The sequence below is a fragment of the Ahaetulla prasina genome, chromosome 2, assembly GCF_028640845.1.
Source record: "Ahaetulla prasina isolate Xishuangbanna chromosome 2, ASM2864084v1, whole genome shotgun sequence".
NCBI classification, from domain to species: Eukaryota; Metazoa; Chordata; class Lepidosauria; order Squamata; family Colubridae; genus Ahaetulla; species Ahaetulla prasina.
In genome coordinates, this window is record NC_080540.1 from 72,578,188 (window position 1) to 72,600,326 (window position 22,139).

General features: G+C 34.8%; 1 protein-coding gene across 15 annotated transcripts in view; it reads left to right on the plus strand.

Annotated features, from left to right (window-relative positions):
- The window catches only part of PBRM1 (polybromo 1), a 60,092-nt gene that overhangs the window by 31,419 nt on the left and 6,534 nt on the right, over positions 1-22,139 (plus strand). For 6 of the 15 annotated variants that reach the window (XM_058172646.1, XM_058172647.1, XM_058172638.1 and 3 more), the window contains 12 exons: positions 401-1,043; positions 1,495-1,706; positions 4,311-4,496; positions 5,281-5,438; positions 6,131-6,397; positions 7,306-7,451; positions 7,858-8,015; positions 8,491-8,674; positions 10,105-10,315; positions 11,927-12,128; positions 18,075-18,239; positions 21,954-22,100. In XM_058172646.1, coding sequence (XP_058028629.1) covers positions 401-1,043; positions 1,495-1,706; positions 4,311-4,496; positions 5,281-5,438; positions 6,131-6,397; positions 7,306-7,451; positions 7,858-8,015; positions 8,491-8,674; positions 10,105-10,315; positions 11,927-12,128; positions 18,075-18,239; positions 21,954-22,100 — 2,679 coding nt within the window. Of the gene's footprint in view, positions 1-400; positions 1,044-1,494; positions 1,707-4,310; positions 4,497-5,280; positions 5,439-6,130; positions 6,398-7,305; positions 7,452-7,857; positions 8,016-8,490; positions 8,675-10,104; positions 10,316-11,926; positions 12,129-17,619; positions 17,702-18,074; positions 18,240-21,953; positions 22,101-22,139 lie in introns of those variants that run through there. The other 9 variants (XM_058172635.1, XM_058172636.1, XM_058172648.1 and 6 more) reach the window with 6 other exon arrangements.

Genomic DNA, 22,139 nt, shown 5'->3' on the forward strand with positions numbered 1-22,139 from the left:
AGAAAGCCTACATAAAAATTGTCTGCCCTCCCTGGCAATCTCTCTAATAAATTGATAAGATAAAATAAAATAAAACCAAGAGGCACTACTGCAAACAAGCTCTGGCAGCCCTCCCCTTCCCCAGAATCTCCAGATGTGGATATAATTATTTGTTAAATTCCTATGGTCAAGGTGTCTAACAAGTATGCATTTTACTTTTGACAAAACTAATGTGACCCTTATAGTAGTTTTTCTCTCACTATTTTGAATGTACCATTTCATTTGTTCCACTATGAGGGAACATTCAGAGTATGTTGAAAATATAAAAAGTCTTATCAATTAGATCTGTCTGATCAGAAATCCTATTAATATTTGAGCAACCAAAAGTTGCAAATAGCAAAATTTAGTTTTATCTCCCTAGGTAGAAAAACTGGTATCTCTCCTAAAAAATCAAAATATATGACTCCAATGCAACAGAAGCTTAATGAAGTATATGAAGCTGTGAAGAACTATACAGATAAACGAGGTAGAAGACTCAGTGCTATTTTTCTACGACTTCCATCACGGTCAGAGCTTCCTGATTATTATCTGACAATTAAAAAGCCAGTTGATATGGAGAAAATCAGAAGTCACATGATGGCCAACAAATATCAGGATATTGATTCTATGGTTGAAGATTTTGTAATGATGTTTAATAATGCCTGCACTTACAATGAACCAGAATCCTTGATTTACAAAGATGCACTTGTGCTACATAAAGTTTTGCTTGAGACTAGAAGAGATATAGAAGGGGATGAAGATTCTCATGTCCCAAATGTAACTCTGCTGATTCAAGAACTTATACATAACCTTTTTGTCTCTGTAATGAGTCACCAGGATGATGAGGGGAGGTGCTATAGTGACTCTTTAGCTGAAATTCCTGCTGTTGACCCCAGTTTCCCGAACAAGCCTCCTTTGACTTTTGATATCATACGAAGGAATGTAGAGAATAACCGCTATAGAAGATTGGATTTGTTCCAAGAACATATGTTTGAAGTACTAGAACGTGCAAGGAGAATGAACCGGTAAGTAATACTTTACTTTTGCTGTGACTATGACTAAAATAAAGAAAAGCCCTTTTTATAATAAAATATTTACAAGATGTGGGAAATGATTGATTTATAAATGGTGTGAAGAAAATTCTTAATTTTTAAAGGCCTTTGAAGGTTTTACATGATGTCTATTTTGTGTGCAAGCCTTGATTAAAAAATAGACTTTGTCATTCTGATTGGGATTTTCTTGTGACATTTAGATTACTGCATAATCATTTAAAGTAATACTTATATTTAGTTTTAGATGTTCCTAGGTAATTTAAATATTTTTTAAAAACTATTTAGATTTTAAATAGTTTTTTTATTTCATTTCATTTTGACATTTCTCACTGCATCCAAAGCAGCACCCAAAAAACAGCAGATGTGAATTCAAGTTATTACATTTTATATGTTAGCATTTTACATATTATTCTTTTCCTTAAAGGACGGATTCAGAGATTTATGAGGATGCTGTAGAACTTCAGCAGTTCTTTATTAAAATCCGTGATGAACTCTGCAAAAATGGTGAGATCTTGTTATCACCAGCTCTTAGCTACACTACTAAACATCTACATAATGATGTAGAAAAAGAAAAGAAGGAAAAACTTCCCAAAGAAATGGAAGAGGACAAACTTAAAAGAGAAGAGGAGAAGAGAGGTAATTGTATGGTGTATATCGTGACACCTCTATTGACATATAATCATTTATAAGAGGAGATTGGATGAAGATTGATTTCTATTATCAATATAGTTTACAAAATGGTCACTGTAGAATAAAAAATAATTAATTATATAATTTTAAATGCAGGGGAGTCTCTTTAAAAAAAATCCTGCCTTTATAATTCAGCTCTCATTTACCTTCTGATTTTGATACTCAGCAAGAATTTCAATGAAAATAATTTTTAGTGGTATTTCACAGTAACATATTTAAGATTGGTTGTTTGACAGCCACTTTTTTGCAGCATTAATAACTCGGCTTCTTCAAACTAGCTGTACAGAAGATAAGAATAGTTTCGTGTCAAAGTGTTTTTATAACTTCATATAGCTTCTTTATATTATCGATTCAGAGAGTATATCAGTAAGACCACAGCCTGACTTCAGGCTAGATTTTGGAATTCAAGTTTTCTTACTGTGTTGGATTTATGTAAGACTAGATATGCAAAGAGAGTGAGTAGCCTTCAATGGAGAAATAATTGAGCTAAATTTATTCTGGTAAATATACAAGTTAAGATATCAGGCTAGAAACCAGGTGATTCTTGAGTTCTAAGTCCCTCACAAAGCCAGCAGGGTCAGTCAGTCCTGTCATTTTCTCTCAGTCCTAGGAAGGAGTCAATGGCAAAATCACTTCTGAAAAACTGCCAAGAAAACTGCAGGGACTTTGTCTAGGCAGTCTTCAAGAATCGGATGTAATTGAACAGAAGGAAAATAAATAGAATACCTTTAGCAGTCCATTAATGTTTATGACTGTATTAGCTTGTATTTTGCTAATGCTATTTAGAAGACCAAAGAATATATTGTGATATAAGTGTTTGCAAGTGCGTGCAACTTCCCCTGTTCGCATTGCCAGTACAACAACACTGTAAATAAGGATTCCATAGTTATATTCTGAGCTAATTTACTGAATTTTCATTAGAGGAAAAGACAGGCTTAACATGAAAATAATATGTTTGGGTTGATATTTTAATAGTAATATAAGCTATAATTTATAGCTATATAGCTTCTATATAGCTATAACAGATAGCTTCTATAATAAACTTATAGCTTATAACTAATATTACAGCTAACACCTCTTAATTTCCAAATATTTTGGTTTCACCATAGGAGCCTTCGTATCGTTCTCTGAATCACTTATCTGAGTGATCTTTGTCATGTGTATAATTCATTTGTGAAGAAATAGTTTAACTAAACCTAAAGTTTGCAAATCAGCCTGTTAAAAACTTGCAGTTCAATCATAGGAAGAGAAGTCTATCAGAATTATTTATACTGCCAAGTGGAAAGTGCCTTTACGGTGCACTTTTACCTCCACAGCCCCACCCCCCCTAAAACACAAAACTTTGGAAACTTCATCCATTATCATTCAGTGTATACTTTATTCTGTCAGGGGGGAAATTGCTCTGTCCTGCTTTCTGGTAGGACAAGACTTTAACTTGATTCATGCATCACATTAGTGAATAAACTGTAATCGCTTGAATTTATTCAACATCAAAACCAAATAGCCATGTTATGGTTAAATGTGATGTATAATGTCCTTTTCACCTTACAGAAATTTGAATACAGGTAGTCCTCAACTTATGAACACAATTGAGCCCAAATGTTATGTTGCTAAGTGAGAAATTTGTTAAGTGAGTTTTGCTTCATTTTATGACTTTTCTCGCCTCATTTGTTAAGTGAATTATGGCAGTTCTTAAATTAGTAACACGGTCGTTAAGTGAATCTGGTTTCCCCACTGACGTTGCTTCTCAGAAGGTTGCAAAAAGGGATCATATGACTCCAGGACACTACAGCCATCATAAATGTGAGTCAGTTGTCAAGCATCCAGATGTACACCACATGACCATGGGGATGTTGCAACCGTCTTTAAGTGTGAAAAATTTATTTATTTATTTATTTTATTTATTAAATTTTTATACCGCCCTTCTCCCTAGGGACTCAGGGCGGTGTACAGCCAGAAGATAAAAAACATAAGAAATATACAATTAAAACAACAATTTAAAACCGAGCATATTAGAAAATGGCCAATTAAAAAATTTAAAATTTAAAACTACAAACCCTAAAATAATAAAACCCCGGTTAAAAAAGATTTAAAATTATTTAAAAAATATTAATGGTCATAAGTCATTTTTTTCAGTCCCGTTGTAACTTTGAACGGTCACTAAGTGAACTTGTAAGTTGAAGACTACCTATATTGCTTGAGATAGCTAGCATAAGTGGTAAATGTTGGATATGGATCCAGTGCTTAAATCCCACTTAAATATAAATTGATTTTAAAACAGTTATTAACCTTTAGTCCAATCTACTTCAAAAAGCTCTTTGGATAAAATGAGAAGAGACCTCCCATGTATATTACCTTGAATTTGTGGAGATAAAGTAGGATATAAATATACTAAATAAATAAAAAGAAATTTGTTGAATAAAGCTTTCCAAGAAAAAGACTATCCAGCACCCCCAAAGGCAACACGGAAAATATTACAAAGTAAAGAGTCCTGTAAGCCCTTAAACTGAGTATGAATAATTTCCCGTGCTTTCTTGTATGTTGAATAAGAAGCTGAAAAGAGTGAAGATACTTCTGGAGGATCAGGACTATCTAATTTACACAGAACATACAGCCAAGATTGCAGCTTTAAGAACAGCATGTACCATGTTGGAGACTACGTGTATGTTGAACCTGCAGAAGCTAATTTACAACCTCATATAGTCTGCATAGAACGATTGTGGGAAGATTCAAATGGTAAGGAGTGTTAGTTTTTGTAAAACTGTTTTTAACATTTAAAAAACATCAAGGAAGTACTGTATATATATATATACCTTGATTTCAGAAAGATAACTAAAATTAATCAAACAGAACCAAGGACAGCAGATCCCATCAGTAATTTTATAATTTGAATATCTGGCACTATTCAAATAATAAAGTTCCTTGTATGATTGTTAAGACGCCTTCATGACGTTAACATAGTAGGTTGATGGATTTGGAAATAATTCAGAACAAGAAACCATTGTATGGGCATTAGCTGATCCTTCATTTTTTATTCCTTTGGAGTGGTTCAGAGAGACAACTCCACCTGATTTCATTTCATATTCCTCTTTTGGCATGAAGAGGAGGTTGTTATTGTCAAATTGTGTATGATTGGTATAGGTTCCTGTTGCCGTTCTCTTTAGCTTCACTGATAAACAATAACCTCCTTTTTTAACCTGAGTTCCTTCACAGGGAACTTATCATTCATTCATTCATAAAATTAAATGTAGTTAAGTGTTATTTCTTATAAGGTGGGTGCAGGCCTCAAAAGTTGTCTACTTTTGTTTCAAATTCATCCAAATAATTTGAGTGTACTAATTCTGAAGATAACAGACATAAAACAATCTATTTCATTGGCTAGATATCTTCTGTGCAAAGCTTCAGACAGCTACCAGAAGAACACTATAATTGTCTAATATAAAGTGACCTTAACACTATTATGATAGTTTTCTACTATAACTTTATTTTCCATGGATGCTAAACTTTATCTTGTTTTTAGGGGAAAAATGGTTATATGGCTGCTGGTTTTATCGACCAAATGAAACATTCCATCTTGCCACCAGAAAATTTTTGGAGAAGGAGGTGTTTAAAAGCGATTATTACAACAAAGTTACAGTGAGCAAAATTCTAGGCAAATGTGTAGTTATGTTTGTTAAGGTGAGAAAAATCTAATTTAACTCTTATATTAATATTGATTTTCTGTTTGCCTCTTATATTTGGGGATGGAACAAATGAGGAAATTGGCCCTGTCATTGTTGCCTACAATTCCTTCTAGTATGACAGTGCTGGGGTTATTTAGTAATATCTGGAGAATCATAGTGTCTCTCTATAGAAAGTAAACTGTAAATAGTGTCTAATTTATAGAAATTAGTATATTTCTTTCTTTCTTTATAGAAATAGTTTATTTGAAGGAAGAGAGAGAGGATAATGCGTGCAAGCTTAAGTTGGAACAAAAGGTTCAAAAATTCCCCTTGTATTGTAATGGATGTTTTGTAAGAGGAAAAAGAGAAAAAGCGATGTTTGGTTTTGAGTTTCCAGAATGTAGCCTTATTCCTCTATATAACTAAAAGATTTAGGTTTGGAGTAGCTTCTAATACTTTAGTACTAGATTAAACATACTTCAAGGGAAGACCAAGGCTCAGGAATTGGACAGGATAGAATTGGGGTATGGGGGGGGAAATCCTTTCTCATTTGTTAGAACTCAACACTGCTGTCTCCTTGAGAGCCTGAATTGCAAAGAACAGCCATTTAATTACTCTATTTGATAGTGTTTCAATAAAATGCTGGTCATTTCCTGCTCTTTTTGTCGCTGTGTATTGCCCTAATTTTCATTTATTTCTGTGTTGCAGGAATATTTTAAGCTATGTCCAGAAAACTTCAGAGATGAAGATGTCTATGTTTGTGAATCACGTTATTCCGCAAAGACAAAGTCTTTTAAGAAAATTAAATTGTGGACTATGCCAATTAGTTCTGTACGATTTGTCCCTCGAGAAGTGCCCTTACCTGTGGTTCGTGTTGCATCAGTGTTTGCTAATACAGACAAAATTGACGAAGAAAAACATACTGAAACATCGGAGGATACCAAAATTGGAGATAGCATTCTTAGTCTTGAAAAGGTATTTATTTTGGTATTGGTGACGACCTTTAAAGCGCTCCATGGCTTAGGACCGGGATATTTACGGGACTGGCTTCTGCCGGCTTCAATCTCCCAACGACCGGTGCATTCTCACAGAGAGGGACTCCTTAGGGTGCCGTCAGCCAAACAATGTTGGCTGGTGGCCCCCAGGGGGAGGGCCTTCTCTGTGGGGGCTCCTACCCTGTGGAATGAGCTTCCCCCTGGACTCCGACAACTGCCCGACCTTAGGACCTTTCGCCGCGAACTTAAAACCTATTTGTTTCGTCTTGCTGGACTGGCTTAATTTTTAAACTTTTAAATTGATTTATTGGGGTTTTTAAATTTTAGTGATTTTATAGGGTGCAATTGTATTTTAGCTTGGCCAAGTGAATAAGTTTTTTATGGGTAGTTTTTAATATTGTATGGGTGTTTTTTGTATTTTAACTGGCTGTTCACCGCCCTGAGTCCTTTGGGAGAAGGGCGGTCTATAAATTAAAATATTATTATTATTATTATTATTATTATTATTATTATTATTATTATTATTATTATTATTATTATTATTATTATTATTATTATTATTATTATTATTATTATTATTATTTAACGGGAAAGAGTTATTAAAGTGGGAATGCAGTACTTTAAATTTATTTGGAGACAGACAACTCTGACTTTTTGATAGATTTTCCATACATTTTGATATTTTCATTATTTTTAGAAGCAAAAGCAACTGTATGTTTAGAGATAAATAAAAGTAATTTATACAGCGTATACTGGATATCTATATGGACATTGGTGACTCTGCATAAACATTGCCTCTGGATATTGCTGAAGATTTCCAATAAATATTATTCTTTAATATCAATTGCATTACTTTTCCTAGTTCATAAAAATATTTCTGTATTTCAGGATAAGGAAGATGTTCCAGTAGACATGTCAAATGGAGAACCTGCCTGTCACTACTATGAACAGCTTTGTTACAATGACATGTGGTTAAAAGTTGGAGATTGTGTCTTCATAAAATCGCATGGTTTAGTCCGACCAAGGGTTGGCAGGTAGAACTTTTTTTTTTTAAGTGGTATAAATGTATAACAGTGGCTTGTATTGAGGTTGGTCCTCACCTAACAACCAGTAGGATTTGCTTAATAACTGCAGTGGAGAGAGCAGGAATTGCCATTGTTAAGTGATGCAGTCACATGATAGCCCGCTTTACAACTGCATTGCTTAGCAACAAAGGTTCTGGTCCCAATTGTGGACATAAGTTGAGGAGTTGCAGAATATATGGCAGCAAAAAAGGAATAAAACTGTCATTTAATGCATTAATATCCTGAAGAAGATCTGTCTGTGGTTGATAAGAGTCAACAATGATTTAATCGCATAGTCAAGCAATACATTAAGTGAAAGGAAATGTTAAAATTGAATTTGAAATACTTTGAAGCAGTGTTTGTTCTGTCTTTTCAGAATAGAAAAAATGTGGGTTAGAGATGGAGCTGCCTATTTCTTTGGTCCAATTTTTATTCACCCAGAAGAAACAGAACATGAGCCAACTAAAATGTTTTATAAGAAGGAAGTATTTTTGAGTAACTTGGAAGAGACTTGCCCGATGACGTGCATTCTGGGTAAACAATAAAATAAAATTTATTACTATGTTTCAAATTGTACAGTTAAAAAAATGGTCACTTCCTTACATTAATAAAATTTCTGCAAAATAAAGTTATATAGTAATGACATTTCTTTAAAAAATAAGTTTCAGTTTATTAACAAGAAAGAAGAAATGGACTCTAATTCATCTAGCTCTTTTCTAGAAAAGCAACTTTTTGGAATATTGGACAGATACCGTTTTGTGTCTGCATTAAGGATGCTCATTTGGTATCTGTTGAATCAATGACAGCACCAGGAGCTACATGTCATACTAGGAACCAATAGTTGTATGCAGCACATGTGACATTAGTTGCTGTATTGGCTTATGAGTTCAACTAATCACCCTGATTGCCCCACACATTTTGATATTTCAAAATTTTCAGACATATTACAAATGTTATGCTATACATATTAAATGAATAAAATACAGCTATTTATTATCCTCTCTTTTAGGAAAGTGTGCTGTGCTGTCTTTCAAAGACTTTCTTTCCTGTAGACCAACTGAAATCCATGAAAATGATGTTCTTCTCTGTGAAAGTCGCTATAATGAAAGTGACAAACAGATGAAAAAATTCAAGGGACTAAAAAGATTTTCTTTGTCTGCTAAGGTAGTAGATGATGAAATTTATTATTTCAGGTAAAATGTATTTTAATTTTTAAATAAAAATAATCTAACTTAGTTGATTTTACAACAGAGAAGAATACCTCTTCCCAGCACTGCAGATTGTGGAAATACTGTGGCTGACAATATTGAAAGTGATGTAAAGGTCCAGCAGATCAGTAAGGTTTTCTTTCCTTCCTTCCCATCAATTCCCACCATAAGGCATTGATGAGAGCAATCAGTGCAGTCTCGGTTCCATGCCCAGGACTGAATTCTGATTGGTATATACTATAAGGGGAAGTTGGACATAGGAAAATAGGTTTCCATTTGTCTTGGATCAAAGTCAGGCTCCTAAAATGGAGTAGACCATTATCACTTTCAAAACTTTGAACTTTTCTTTTCCTCAGGTGAATGGACTGTTGCCTGGATCATGTCTCCTCTCTGGTCCCTTATCCAACTAAGAATTATAGAAGTCTAATAGCACTAGCAATAGCACTTAGACTTATATACGGCTTCACAGTTCTTTACAGCCCTCTCTAAGTGGTTTACAGAGTCAGCATAATATAGCCCCCAACAATCTGAGTCCTCCTTTGACCGACTTCAGAAGGATGGAAGGCTGAGTCAACCTTGAGCCTGGTGAAATTTGAATTGCCAAATTGCAGTCAGCAGTCAGTCAGAAGTAGCCTGCAGTACTGCACTCTAACCATTGCACCACCTTGGCCTACTTCATATTAAGGCCACAAAGGACCTGCTACTTCCCTGAGATAGATAGGCTCAAAGCCTCCTATGCTGTTTCCAACTCAAAGCAAATACAAGGGATGATTTATTAAAGATGTGGAAATGGATGGATAAATTTTAATATAGGCAAATAACGGTGGAAAAACAGGAGTGGTATGTAACCTAATGCAAGGAATTAATGGCTGTTGGGGGGAAAATATTAAAATGGTTGTATGAAATAGCATACTTCTGCCCACTGGTTTATTTGGAAATTGGGTATGTCAGGAGAAATGTAAAAGTAAGTCAAATGCAAAATGGTGTACTTTAGTAGTTTCGGTATTAAACAAGAAGAGATTGGGTTAAAAATGACTATGAGTGAATTAAAAAATGAGTGATCATAAAGAGCAAATGCAGTGTGTGAATTACCCAAAATAAGACATCCTCTGATAATAAGCCGAATTGGGCTTTTGAGCGCATGGCAATAGGACCAAGCGCTTATTTCAGGGTTCAAAAAAATATAAGACAGGGTCTTATTTTCGATGAAACACGGTAGCATATGGATGCAGTTGAAGCAAGGATGGTTTTCAAGGGCAGAAAGATGTGGAAGGTTAATGAAAAATACTGATGTGAACTGGACTTAGCTATGTTTCCCTTAGCATTTGTTTAGTTTACTCTTCATTGCTTCTTTCTGTGTTCTAATGAAGAGAAAGACTGTTCAGTAAATACAGGCTTTTTCTTTTCTTTTCTAGGAAACCCATTATTCCACAAAAGGAGCCATCTCCACTTTTAGAGAAAAAAATTCAGCAGCTAGAAGCAAAGTTTGCTGAGTTAGAAGGTGGAGAAGAGGATATTGAAGAGATTGGGGAAGAAGAAGGTGAAGTCGCAGAAGCACCAACAATATCTCAACTGCAGACGCCACACTCCAATGAATTGGATATAATGCCATATACTCCACCACAGGTAATATGACTTACTAAATCATATTGGTGAAAGGAAGATATTTTTATGAACTGTGTAACAGTGTAAGTATGCGTGAGTAATGTAATGTGCTCATGTAATAAATTTATATGGCTACCCACATCAGGTGCATGACTCTGGATGGCTAACAGTTAAAAAGAATAAAAACATAATAAAAATAAAAATAAAAATAAATTTAAAACGACAGAGAAAACGTAACAAATTTAGCACCTGAGAATGCTCAGTTAACACAACCAAGGCCAAGAAATAGGCTCACCCATACTATCAGGGTTTCAGGTTTGATGGCAAAGCCAGGTTTTCAGTGCATTGTGAAAAGCCAGCACGGTTGGGACAAATCTAATTTCTAGGAAAATGATGTTCCAGAAGACAAGAACCACAACCGAAAAGCTTCTCTTCCTGAGCCCTGTCAGATAGCACTTACAGATGGGCCCTGAACAAATCTCTCTGCCAGATCTCCATTGGGGAGAAACCTTAGCATCAGTCATTATTTAATCCATACAGTTGTATAGACTTACAACAAATGTGACATGGTACTGTGAAACATGACAAATGAATATTCTTGATTGCTTGTAAGCTATTTAAAAGGATAATTTATTTTTTATTTTTATCCTGTCTTTATTATTTTTTTATAAATAACTCAAGGCAGCAAACTTATTTAATACTTCTTCCTCCTGTTTTCCTCAAAACAACCCTGTGAGATGGTTTGGGCTGAAAGAGAGTGATAGGCCCAAAGTCACCCAGCCAGCTTTTATGCTTAAGGCAGTATTAGCTCTTACTGTCTCCCAGTTTCTAGCTGTTCCTTTAAACATTTGTTAACTCTAAAAAGTGCTACATAACTCTTTTGAATAATAAGCAATACAGGTAATCCTGGACTTAAAACCATTTAGTGACCGTTCAAAGTTATAATGGCACTGAAAAAAGTGACTTATGATCATTTTTCATACTTACAACTGTCGCAGCAACCCCGTGGTCACTTGATCAAAATTCAGATGCTTAGCAACCGGTATGTTTTTATGGTGGCTGCAGGGTCACATGATCACATTTTGCAACCTTCTGACAATCAAAAGTCAACAAGAAAGTCAGATTCACTTAACAACCATGTTAGCTAACTTAACAACCGCAGTGATTCACTTAACAACTGTGGCAAGAAAGCTTGTAAAATGGGGCAAAATTCCCTGGAATTTTTAGACTCAATTGTTATCCATCGGGGACTATCTGTATCAGATACATTCCAGTTTACGAAGATTCTGCTGATCTTAGGAGGTAGAGCCAATGATTTACCATAACACTCAGGTCCTGTACATGGCCTCTGTTTTCTTTCTCATTTCATCATTTTAACTTTTTTCTGACTAAGAATTTACAGAACATTTCGGATTCATTATAAAGTGTGTGACATATCCTTATAACTATACTACAGCTTATATATAGGTCACATACAGTTGTGATGGAGGTTGGGTGATCTACACATAATAAACTTGAAGCACTTCCCTAATGGTCAAAATAGCCAATCTGAGGCAGCTTACAAATCGATTAAATAACATCTGATTTTTTCTATACATTTATGGCAATCTCTCTCTCTTTTTTTCTTTATAGTCCACTCCGAAGTCTGTCAAAGGCAGTGTAAAAAAAGAAGGCTCTAAAAGGAAAATCAATATGAGTGGATACATTTTGTTTAGCAGTGAGATGAGAGCTGTTATTAAAGCTCAGCATCCAGATTATTCCTTTGGAGAACTCAGCAGACTGGTTGGAACAGAGTGGAGAAATTTGGAAGCTTCCAAGAAAGCAGAGTATGAAGGTAAATCTAAATCAGAAAAAGATGCAATGTCTAAACAGGCAAGTCCAATTTCTGTCTTGAAAACTTTAAACAGGTAAATGATTACATCCTGAGCTGCCCATAATAAATTAGATACATTAGTGTTGGTGAAAATTACAGAGGGGTTTGGAAATTAGAAAAGCAGAAGTAATAGAACCAGAGACCTGAATCGGAGAATACCAAGTGCATTTTTAAAGCAAGAGGTTTTGAAAAGAAATGAAATTGAAAACTGAAAAGGAGACCCAAGACAAAATTACAGCAGACATAGAATAGAGAAAGAAGTCTGAAATCTGTGTATTCGAAATAACTGGTCCAGGGATTCTGCTACAGCTCTTAAACCAAATAGAAATAAAGAGTTAGATAAGTATAATTATTGTTACTGAGTAAGACAACAAGAAAATAAGGAACCGACATAGTATGAAAAATATGTTTGTCCAAAATGGAAAGACAAAATAGAACAGGAAAGGGCATATTTAGTCTCTTTCATTTGTTGTTTCTAAATTATCAACATTGTACATCCTATATGGATGAATGATGTAGTAAAACACAATAAGATTACTTATCAACTAAAATTTGCCTCTAGAAAAGTAACACGTCCTTTCATTAATTATATAAAACTTACATAAAACAAAGAACTGCAATTTAATGACATTTGCATTTTACTTTAGTAACTGAATCCAAATATGCTCTTAATCCTTTGTCATAGTGATTTAGTTGTTTAAATAACTTAATTTTTTTAATTTAACAATAAATCTCCTTATGTTTAAAAACCATATTTTCCTAATCCTATAATTTTTAAACTTTTTTTATTGTACTATTGGAAAATGAATTTATAAATGTTACAGAATGAAACATTTATTTCAGAACAAACTGAATTTTAGATTAAACTTTGTATTGGATCTTTAATTCTTCTATTTGGTTTTTCTATTGGTTAATTCTTCCATCTGTCTTTCGAAACATATATAGTCTGTGATTTGGGATCATTCTTTTCATAATGAGTTATATTGTTGTTGATATTGTTATTATATAAGACCCATGGGAGTTAACTATTTGTTTCCACTAATCCTGTGTTTTATTTTTATTAGAATTCATGAGTTGGATTCTGGTTTAGTTGTAGTTAGAACGGACCTATTGAAATCAAGTAATAGTGAACTGATTTCAGTATGCTGGCTCTAAATGTGTAAAGTTTGATCCTAAAACTTCGTTCTGTGACTAAATTTTATTAGTCATTTTGGGTGTGGATGGAGCAGATAATAGCTAAAACAAAGTCAAGCAATTTGTACTGTTTCTGCAAATGGCCAAAGAAAATAATCCAGTCTGAAACTACCTTATTTTTCGGACTATAAAACACACCAGAGTATAAGATGCACCAAGATTTCAAAGAGGAAAACAAGAAAAACAATAGTTTTTGGCCTCCACATATCTGTTTTTTCCTTCCCCAGCCCCCAGGAGCATTCTGCAGGCCTCCCAAATCCTCTGTGCATCCTGTTTTTGGGGAAAATGGGTCCAATTTGATCTCATGAACCCCCCCATGTGTCCCACTTTTGCCCTCCCCAGCCCCCAGGAGCACTCTGTAGGCCTCCTAAATCCTCTGCGTGTCCCATTTTTGCAAAAAATGGGCCTGTTTTTTGGCAAACATGGGACACGCGGGGCAGGGTTTCAGGAGGCCAAAAATGGCTGTATTCAGTATATAAGATGCACCAACTTTTCCATCCTTTTTTTGGGGGGCGGGAAAGTGTGTCTTCTATTCCAAAAAGTACGGTACATTAAAAATGAGAAAGAAACATGATTACAATTTTCCTTCTTAAATGACTTTTATGGAAAATGAAATGCTACAGAATTTATATATCAATAAATACTTTTTAATAAATAATGGAAAATAATTTTAATTGGATTTGTGTTTTGAGTAGAGACAGTCATATACAGCAACAGTTGATCTGAATCTTAATTTTGAGGCTTTGAAAATGAGGCACTTTGTTCTAGATTGATTTATAGACTCCCCACTTTGATTCAGAAGCTAGTTTTGACACAGAAAACTTAATGTCTACATTTAATTGTTAATAAATTATGGGTTTACTTTACCGGGATGAAAAGTACAGTGTTTCACTTGGAAAGAATTTGATGGTTTTTGTTTTTTTAAAAAGTAATATATTATGTCAAATGAAAAGGGCAGGATGGGGATTGTGCTAAACACTTTATTTAGTTACTGATACATTTTCTTTTTGCAGAATTACTCATATTGAGTTTGTTCTTTCAGGCTTTTTTGTGCAAAATGGGGTCAGGATATATTATATACTGGATAGCATTGGTAAACCGTTTATAATTTAAAGTTAGTGCTATCAATTGCAAGGTATATATTTCCTTCCTCTGGCATTTTCCTTATGTGATGAATATTGGCTTTTACACATGAGAGGTTCCTCTCAATTGGACTAAAGAGCTGATCTGCTTTAAAACTTATTTATTTATTTGCAATGTTTATGAGATGCCTCAATGGACATGATTTGGGCAAACACGAGCAAACCAAATTAAAGTATATAATGAATATCTCTGTGCTTAAGAATCAAACTGTTCAAAATTACAATAGCAAAAAAAAATATGCACTGAAAAACTTGAATGTTTAAAAGTCTGCTGAAATAAAATTGCTTTAAAAAGTTTCCTATATATAAGAATGGTAGGAGCCATTTGTGTCTTCAGGGGAAGCATGTCTTGTTAAATGAAGCCTAGTATCAAGAAAGCCCGTCTCTTGACCTAAGTCTCTCTAATCTCTGATGGGAGAGGGTATCTTTGAGCAAGCTCTCCCTTGATAGCAATAGCAATAGCTTTTAGATTTACTGTATGTACCACTCCATAGTGCTTTACAGCACTCTGGGCAGTTTACAATGTCAATATATTGGCCCCCAGCAATCTGGGTCCTATTTTATTGACCTCAGGATGGAAGGCTGAGTCAACTTTGAGCCAGTCAGGATCAAACTCCTGGCTGTAGACAGAATTAGCCAGCAGTACTGCATTCTAACCACTGTGCCATCAGTATTGAATGTTTGAATGATAGGCAGAACCATGTCTGGTAAGATATTCCCTGACACATCCCAGTGTCAAATGCCATAAAGGCCTTTTTAGGCAATAGACAGCACTCTTAGTTGGGCCCAGAATCATAATGGATCTCTCTGACTGCTAACCTGATCCTGTATTTTGTGTCAGCTGCAGCTTCCAAGTTATCTCCAAAGACTTTGATTCCACAAATTCCAAATTCAGTTTGGAATTCAGCCATAAGCATACCCTTGCTTTAAATTAAAATGTAACATCATGACATGCAACATCACACATCTAAAGATTGTTCCTGGCAAATTTTGTGTTGAGCTGAATAATAAATAAACATCACTAGAGAAGAATAGATTAACACACAAAAGAAAGAGTCCTATCATGCCTTTAACATTTCATTGCATCTCAGTCGTTGCAAGCCCTGATCTGAGCAAACTGGGTTTGAATGTGTTGAATTTGGCAGTGAAACTACAAGGTTTAACTCCTGCTTCTACTAATCATTTTTAATTGCTTTGTCATTACTATAATTTCCCTCTCTTTTCTGCTTATATCTAGCACAAATATTTAAATCAAAATCATTTGTGAAATGTTGTCTGCTATTTTTCTGGTCATAGTCCAAGTTCAGGCTAATAGAATTTGTATGAAAAAGTTTAAACTCGTGAAAGTATCTTTAAGATTGTTTCATTGTGATGTTTTTTTTTAAACAATCATTTATAAAAAATAGATTCCTGGTTTTTTTAGTTAAATCAAAAGAGAACACATTACTTTTTTCCTGATTCACTAAGGAATGCTGCCCTTTGATATGAACCATACGTTGTAGACACTAAAGATAAGAAATTCTTATGTATCCTTACTTTTTATTCCTCTCACACCCAATAGATGATACATGTATAGCTTTCCTTATGTTGTTTGGTTATGGTTATAATTTCATGTTCCCTAAATATATGTTTGAATGGATTATCACTTATATTCCTATCCTTCTTTTTTAAATATAAAACCCACCCTTTTCTTATTTGACTAAAATACAGAAGTGTTTTGAAAACTGAAATGGTACACTAGGAAGTGAATCTTCAATCAGATAATGTATAAATGCTTGTCCCATTCTTGATTTTCTAACATTTATCTTGGAAATAAGAGAGAAACCCTTTGCTCATAGTTTTCCTCCAAAAGGTTAGGGTGAGTAGTGGCAACATTAAACCCACATCTGTAATGCAGACATTTTGGAAGGCCATTAAGAAAGACTATAGAAGTAAAATTGCCACCTAAATAGATTTTTGAGTAATATCTACCCTACTTGTAAACAGCCAAAAGTTTGTTTAAATTGCTAAATGCATCCAATGCATTATAATAAAAACTTAAAACAACATTACTGAAGGATCACAATAAGAGGAATACATTAAAAACTTGTTAACACGGAGAAAATAGCAGAAATAGCTCACACTTGGTATTCTTTTGACAACATATATTAATAACTCAGTGAAATCTTTTTTTAATGGATTAATTGGAAGAGAATGTCCACTATATATGAATACGCACTAAATACAAAACTACATAATTGCATCAATTGATGTATTAATAGTTTATCAAGTGACACAGATTATATGTTTTGCATCAGTTGTCATTTGGGAGATGACATTAATTGCATACATTGCCTCATTTACATCTGCATTTATTTGAGTCATCGTGGTCTTTCGAATGCAACATCTGTTGTAGGAGAACCTGTTGAATTGAGATTCCATTGTATTATCAGTTTGGTAAAGAGCAGATAAAGTGATTTAATAAATTGAGTCTTCTTTATCAACTTCAGCCTCAGTAGTAGTAAAAACAGGTTAATTCTATGAAGATCAACGTGGATTTGTAGACAGTGGATAGCTCGCTTACAGGTAGTCCTTGAATTATGTCTGTAATGGAGTCTGCCCATCATGGTGGTAACTCATGACAGTCGTAATGTGGGCCAGTCATGTGACCAACCTGATTTTATGACCTTTTTTGCAGTTAAACGAATCTACGGTCATTAAGCGAATGCTGCAGTCCATAAGAGAACCAGTAGTTCATCATGGATGCAGTTTTATTGAAAACTAGAAATAAATGCTGGTTTTCAGCAAATCCATTGTAAAACGGGTCACATGACTGCAGGACTCATGTCCAGGTGCATATATTGTTTAGCATTAAACAGTTGCCATTCTGTTCATAAACTTTTAGTGCTGCAGTTTTTTAAAAGGTGAGAAAGAATAAAGCCCATGGCTTAGATTATGAAACCAACAATGAGTGAGCAAGCTTGCAAACAAATACTATTTCCCCTTCCTCTCTTCTATAGCATATCCTTATCCAGGCTATTGCACAATTCCACAATCAGGTAGGACTCGGCAACACTTCAGATTCAAAGGCAAAAAAGTGCATAGGAACCTTAAACCAAATCTGTTTTTTCCCCCAGGAACATGCTGCAGCTGCAGAAGGCAGCCAAATGAGGCTGTGAAAACATACAGCTGCTTTAAGGAGTTACAGACAGATGCTATGTGAGTGAGAGCCCACATGTTCCAGAGCACATTTTTCCCTTAGATTCTGTAGCTGTGCATAGTCAGTTGCTTCCAAATAGGGAAAGATTTTGGGAAGCATAGAAGGGAGGCAGACACAGAAAACAGCCTCCGCATCTTTCTTTCTCCCCATGGTTGTCTTGATCTGAGCCCGTATTTCTTGAAATCTTTGTGAATTTTAAAAGAATTCTTTTTTTTTTTTTGATGTTGGCAACTGAATAAGTTCAAAATTATATGCTGTATTACTAAAATTGTGTGGGCTTTTTTTTCCTACATAAGGCTAAATGATCAGAGAATTTTTTTAAAAAAATTCTGGGTGATAAAACAGAACTGAAAATCTAAAATACTTTTACAGAGCGGGCAGCTAAGGTTGCTGAGCAGCAGGAGAGAGAACGAGCAGCACAGCAACAGCAGCAGAATTCTTCCCCCCGGGCAGGCACTCCTGTCGGGGCTCTTATGGGGGTGGTGCCGCCACCAACACCAATGGGGATGCTCAATCCGCAGTTGACACCTGTTGCAGGTAAAAACAAACAGAGGGGCTCTGACCATTTTTCCTTCATCCACTTTACCAAACTCTTAACCAACCTAACAAAACTTTCTTCTTAAAATTTACCTTCAAAGCATCCTGATTTTGAGCACAAAAGTTGCTCCCACTGGTGGAGATATTATATTTAATCATAAGCATGCACTCTTATCCTGACTAGTCCTATAACAGCACTTTTCTTAATCGGCGATCATGCGCATAGTTTGAATTGAAACCTATCTATTAACTGTTGGGGTTTTTTTTGTTTTTGTTTTTTGCCGTATCATCAGTATATCTTGGGCAAAGTGAATGATCGTACATCGGAAGTGGGCTTCAGTCTACAAAAGTTTGTTCAGTAAACATTACTCTGTAATGTGCCACAAGTCCTTGTTGATTTTGCTCACATAATATAATTGATTTTCAGGATCCCATAAGCATGTCTATTCTGCTCTCATGATGGGTTAAGATTGTTACAAATGAGTATTTTACCTTCATTTGAGAATAAAATTAATGTTACCTTCCAGTTGAAATGATCATGTATGTTTGCATCAACACACAGGAAATGAAAAAAGTTGTGATTATTTTTCCTAGACAAGGAGATCTTAGGCTTATGTTCACTGAACAGCAGCCTCCCTATATCACTGTACACACTGGTCACTTTGGATGGAACATTGAAATGTGCCTTAATATGGCATACATTAGGTCTTGATGTTCCGCTCTATCTGTGGCATGTCTGTAAGGACCAATTTGAAAGCTTCTACCAATATAACTGAACCCAGAAGTATAGTGAACATTAGTTAAAATTTGGTGAAAGAAGCCAACTTTGAACCAAAGTTTATAATCCTTTTAAACAATGACTCATGCTTAGAAATTTAACTTTTTGATCAGAGAAGAGAAGAGGATCATGAGTCACAGGCTCATTCTCACAATGCATATCTATCATTTAATCTTTCTTTTGAAATGGCCAGTGTACAATATCTCAGGTCTTAGTTCAAAGTCTTTTTTTGAAACCTTGGTGTTGAAGTCTTACCAATATAGTGTTCTGTGTGTCTTACAGCTATTTCTTTGTTTGGGAAACGTAATGCATATAATTGATTTTGGAAGCATCAATTAATGTATAGGAAACAGAAGTCTCAAACTAATGTATTGGGGGGGGGTTTTCTCTTGTTGTCTGTACTGTATATTCACTTGATATAAAATAAAAATACAGCTAATATAATTCTCACAAATGATTATAACATGCTTGCAACATCCAGCATATTATTAGTTTTGGTATTAGACAACTATTTGTGCTGGATTCAAACTCTATTATTTGAATTCTGTTCTTAGAAAAGGGATTACAACATTTTGGTTCTACTTATACCTCCTGTGATCCCTTCCTTAAATTTGTTCTAAAAGATGAAAGTTCTGAAATTGCATGAAAGGTGCACAGGGTAGCAGGCATAGACAAAATTAAGAGAAAATGCTTCTTCCTTTAACTTCTACTTATAGAATATTCTTCTGTCTCCGTGTTTATGCTCCTTTCATGAAATAGTACTTTAGGTTCTACCTATTGTTTTTGTCTTTGTCCTTTTTCTTTAATGGAAGTGTCATCATGAGTGGCATGATATTGTAGGTCTTTACTCAAATTTTTACTCGGTTCCTCAGCATGCTTAGCTGTGCATTGAATGGTTGTGCTGTGCTTTTGGCTAAGAATGTGGCATTTGAGCTATGGAATCCTATTCAAATATCCCATCAGCCACAATTTGGCAACTCTTGTGTGTCAGCTCCACATGCAGGGCTATAAGGCTACTTTGAGACTTCTCTAAAGAGAATTGACAACATTTGTGACTTGCTTTGAATACTTGATAGGTTCATTATAAATACTGAGTATAGCCATTAGTTTTATTATTGGGCATTATACAGTAGCCAGTGTTGTTTCCTGTTAATTCAATGTCAGACATGGAGTAGGTCCTCCAATGAATTTCTTTGAGTATCCTTATGGGTTTTTTTTTTTACATAAATCATATTCTTGAGAATTTGACTTTATGAAATGTATGGAGGTTTTCAAGGCTGTTGAGAATCTAGTCCAAGAAAGTTTGAGTTTTGAAGCAGCTTAAATTGTGAGGATTCTTTTCTATGAAGTTTAATCTTTTGATGTGAATATTTTATCTCTCCCTTATTATTTTCATTAAAAAAATGGAGATAGTGAACATACCTAATACTCCCTCCTCCTCCTATTCTCCTCACAATGACAACCTGTGAGATGGGTTAGGCTGAGAGAGTGGCGGCTGGCTTTCATGCCTAAGGCGGGACTGGATTTCACAGTCTTTTGGTTTCCAGCCTGATGATTTAACCACTAGACCATCTCTTTCAAAGTTTTTTTTTTTTTTAAAAAAGGGGGATATTGGTTAACTAGAGGATTCTTGTCCCAGTATACATAATTTTACCCTCTTATCCAGAGGGCATCTCCATTCCTTACATCATACGAAAAACATTAGCAAAGCTGTAACTATTACAGCATATACCTATACTTTTCAACAGTTAATAGATGTTTGTTTCACTAGATTGATTTTAGCTATTAGACAAGGTTCACATAGCCATTGTAAATAATGAAAGTCATCCTGTACAAGAGATTTATTACTTACAAAATCCTTTTCTCCTGTAAGTCGATAATAAAAATAATTACATTTGAATTAACAACTGTGATTCCAACTGGGATGATACCATATAATTTATGTACATCAGTGCTGTTTTGATCTTCTATGAAGCCTACAAAACAGCTTGCAAAGATAACTTTCCCCAATTCTTTTTTCTCCCTGCTATTATCTTGATTATATAATAGAGCATCATCTTCTCCATTATTTCTATCAGGGTAATAATCTTATTTCCCTCTCTGATGCTGCCCGACTTGGTTTCTTATAGATCTTAAAGAACAGTCCTTGCAATATTTGATATATATCAGACTTCCCTTACTCTTTCAGTTGTCCCCTTCTCTTAATTCTCTTCTTCAAGAGACATGCCCATTTTTCTGCCACACTGTGACTTTTTTTAATCAAATATTTTACCTTTATTAGCAAATACAAATTATACTTTTGGCATCAGGTCTTGATACTATCAGTATGACTTTCGGCAATTCAAAAATTTGAAATCATAATTGTAGAAGGTATGGTCTATGACAGAAAATGTTATGAAATTGCATCGTACCTCAGTTGTGAAAGATCATGTCTCTCTCTTTAAATTGTTTCAATATTCAGAAGGTCTTAATGAGAATGAGATGAAGAAGAATAGTTTCTTCAGGGTTGTTGAATTAATTTCTACTTGTTTAAATGATTGTGTCCAGCATAAGTTAAATAGTAAAACTGAGTGCTTTTTTTCTAACAATTTATTTTCCATGCAGCTACAAGACTATACCATACCACAAATTCATAAAGTGCTTATAACAATGTTGCATATGTTCATATAACCAACAGGAAATTTACATGTTTGCAGTTAATATACTTTTAATGATGTAGAGCTTGTTTCCTTCAAAAAAAATATGCCAGTTGGCTAATACTAATTTGTTATAAATATTCTATTTGTCATTGTAACATTGTTTGTTTTTGCAAAGTACTAATTGTAGTATTGTATGGCAATACTGAAGATGCTTATGTGTGGGTAGTGCACGTCATTATTAATTTGACCATTTTGCATGTCATTGATGCATGTTTGAAATTTGTTGTGTCCTTTAAGGCATGATAGGTGGCTATCCACCAGTGCTGCCACCTTTACAAGGCCCAGTTGATGGCATTGTTAGCATGGGCAGCATGCCGCCACTTCACCCTGGGGTGCCTCCACCCCATCAACTTCCACCAGGCATGCCAGGCATCCCACCACCGGGTAAGAATGAACCTCCTCATCCATTCATTATCTCGTCTT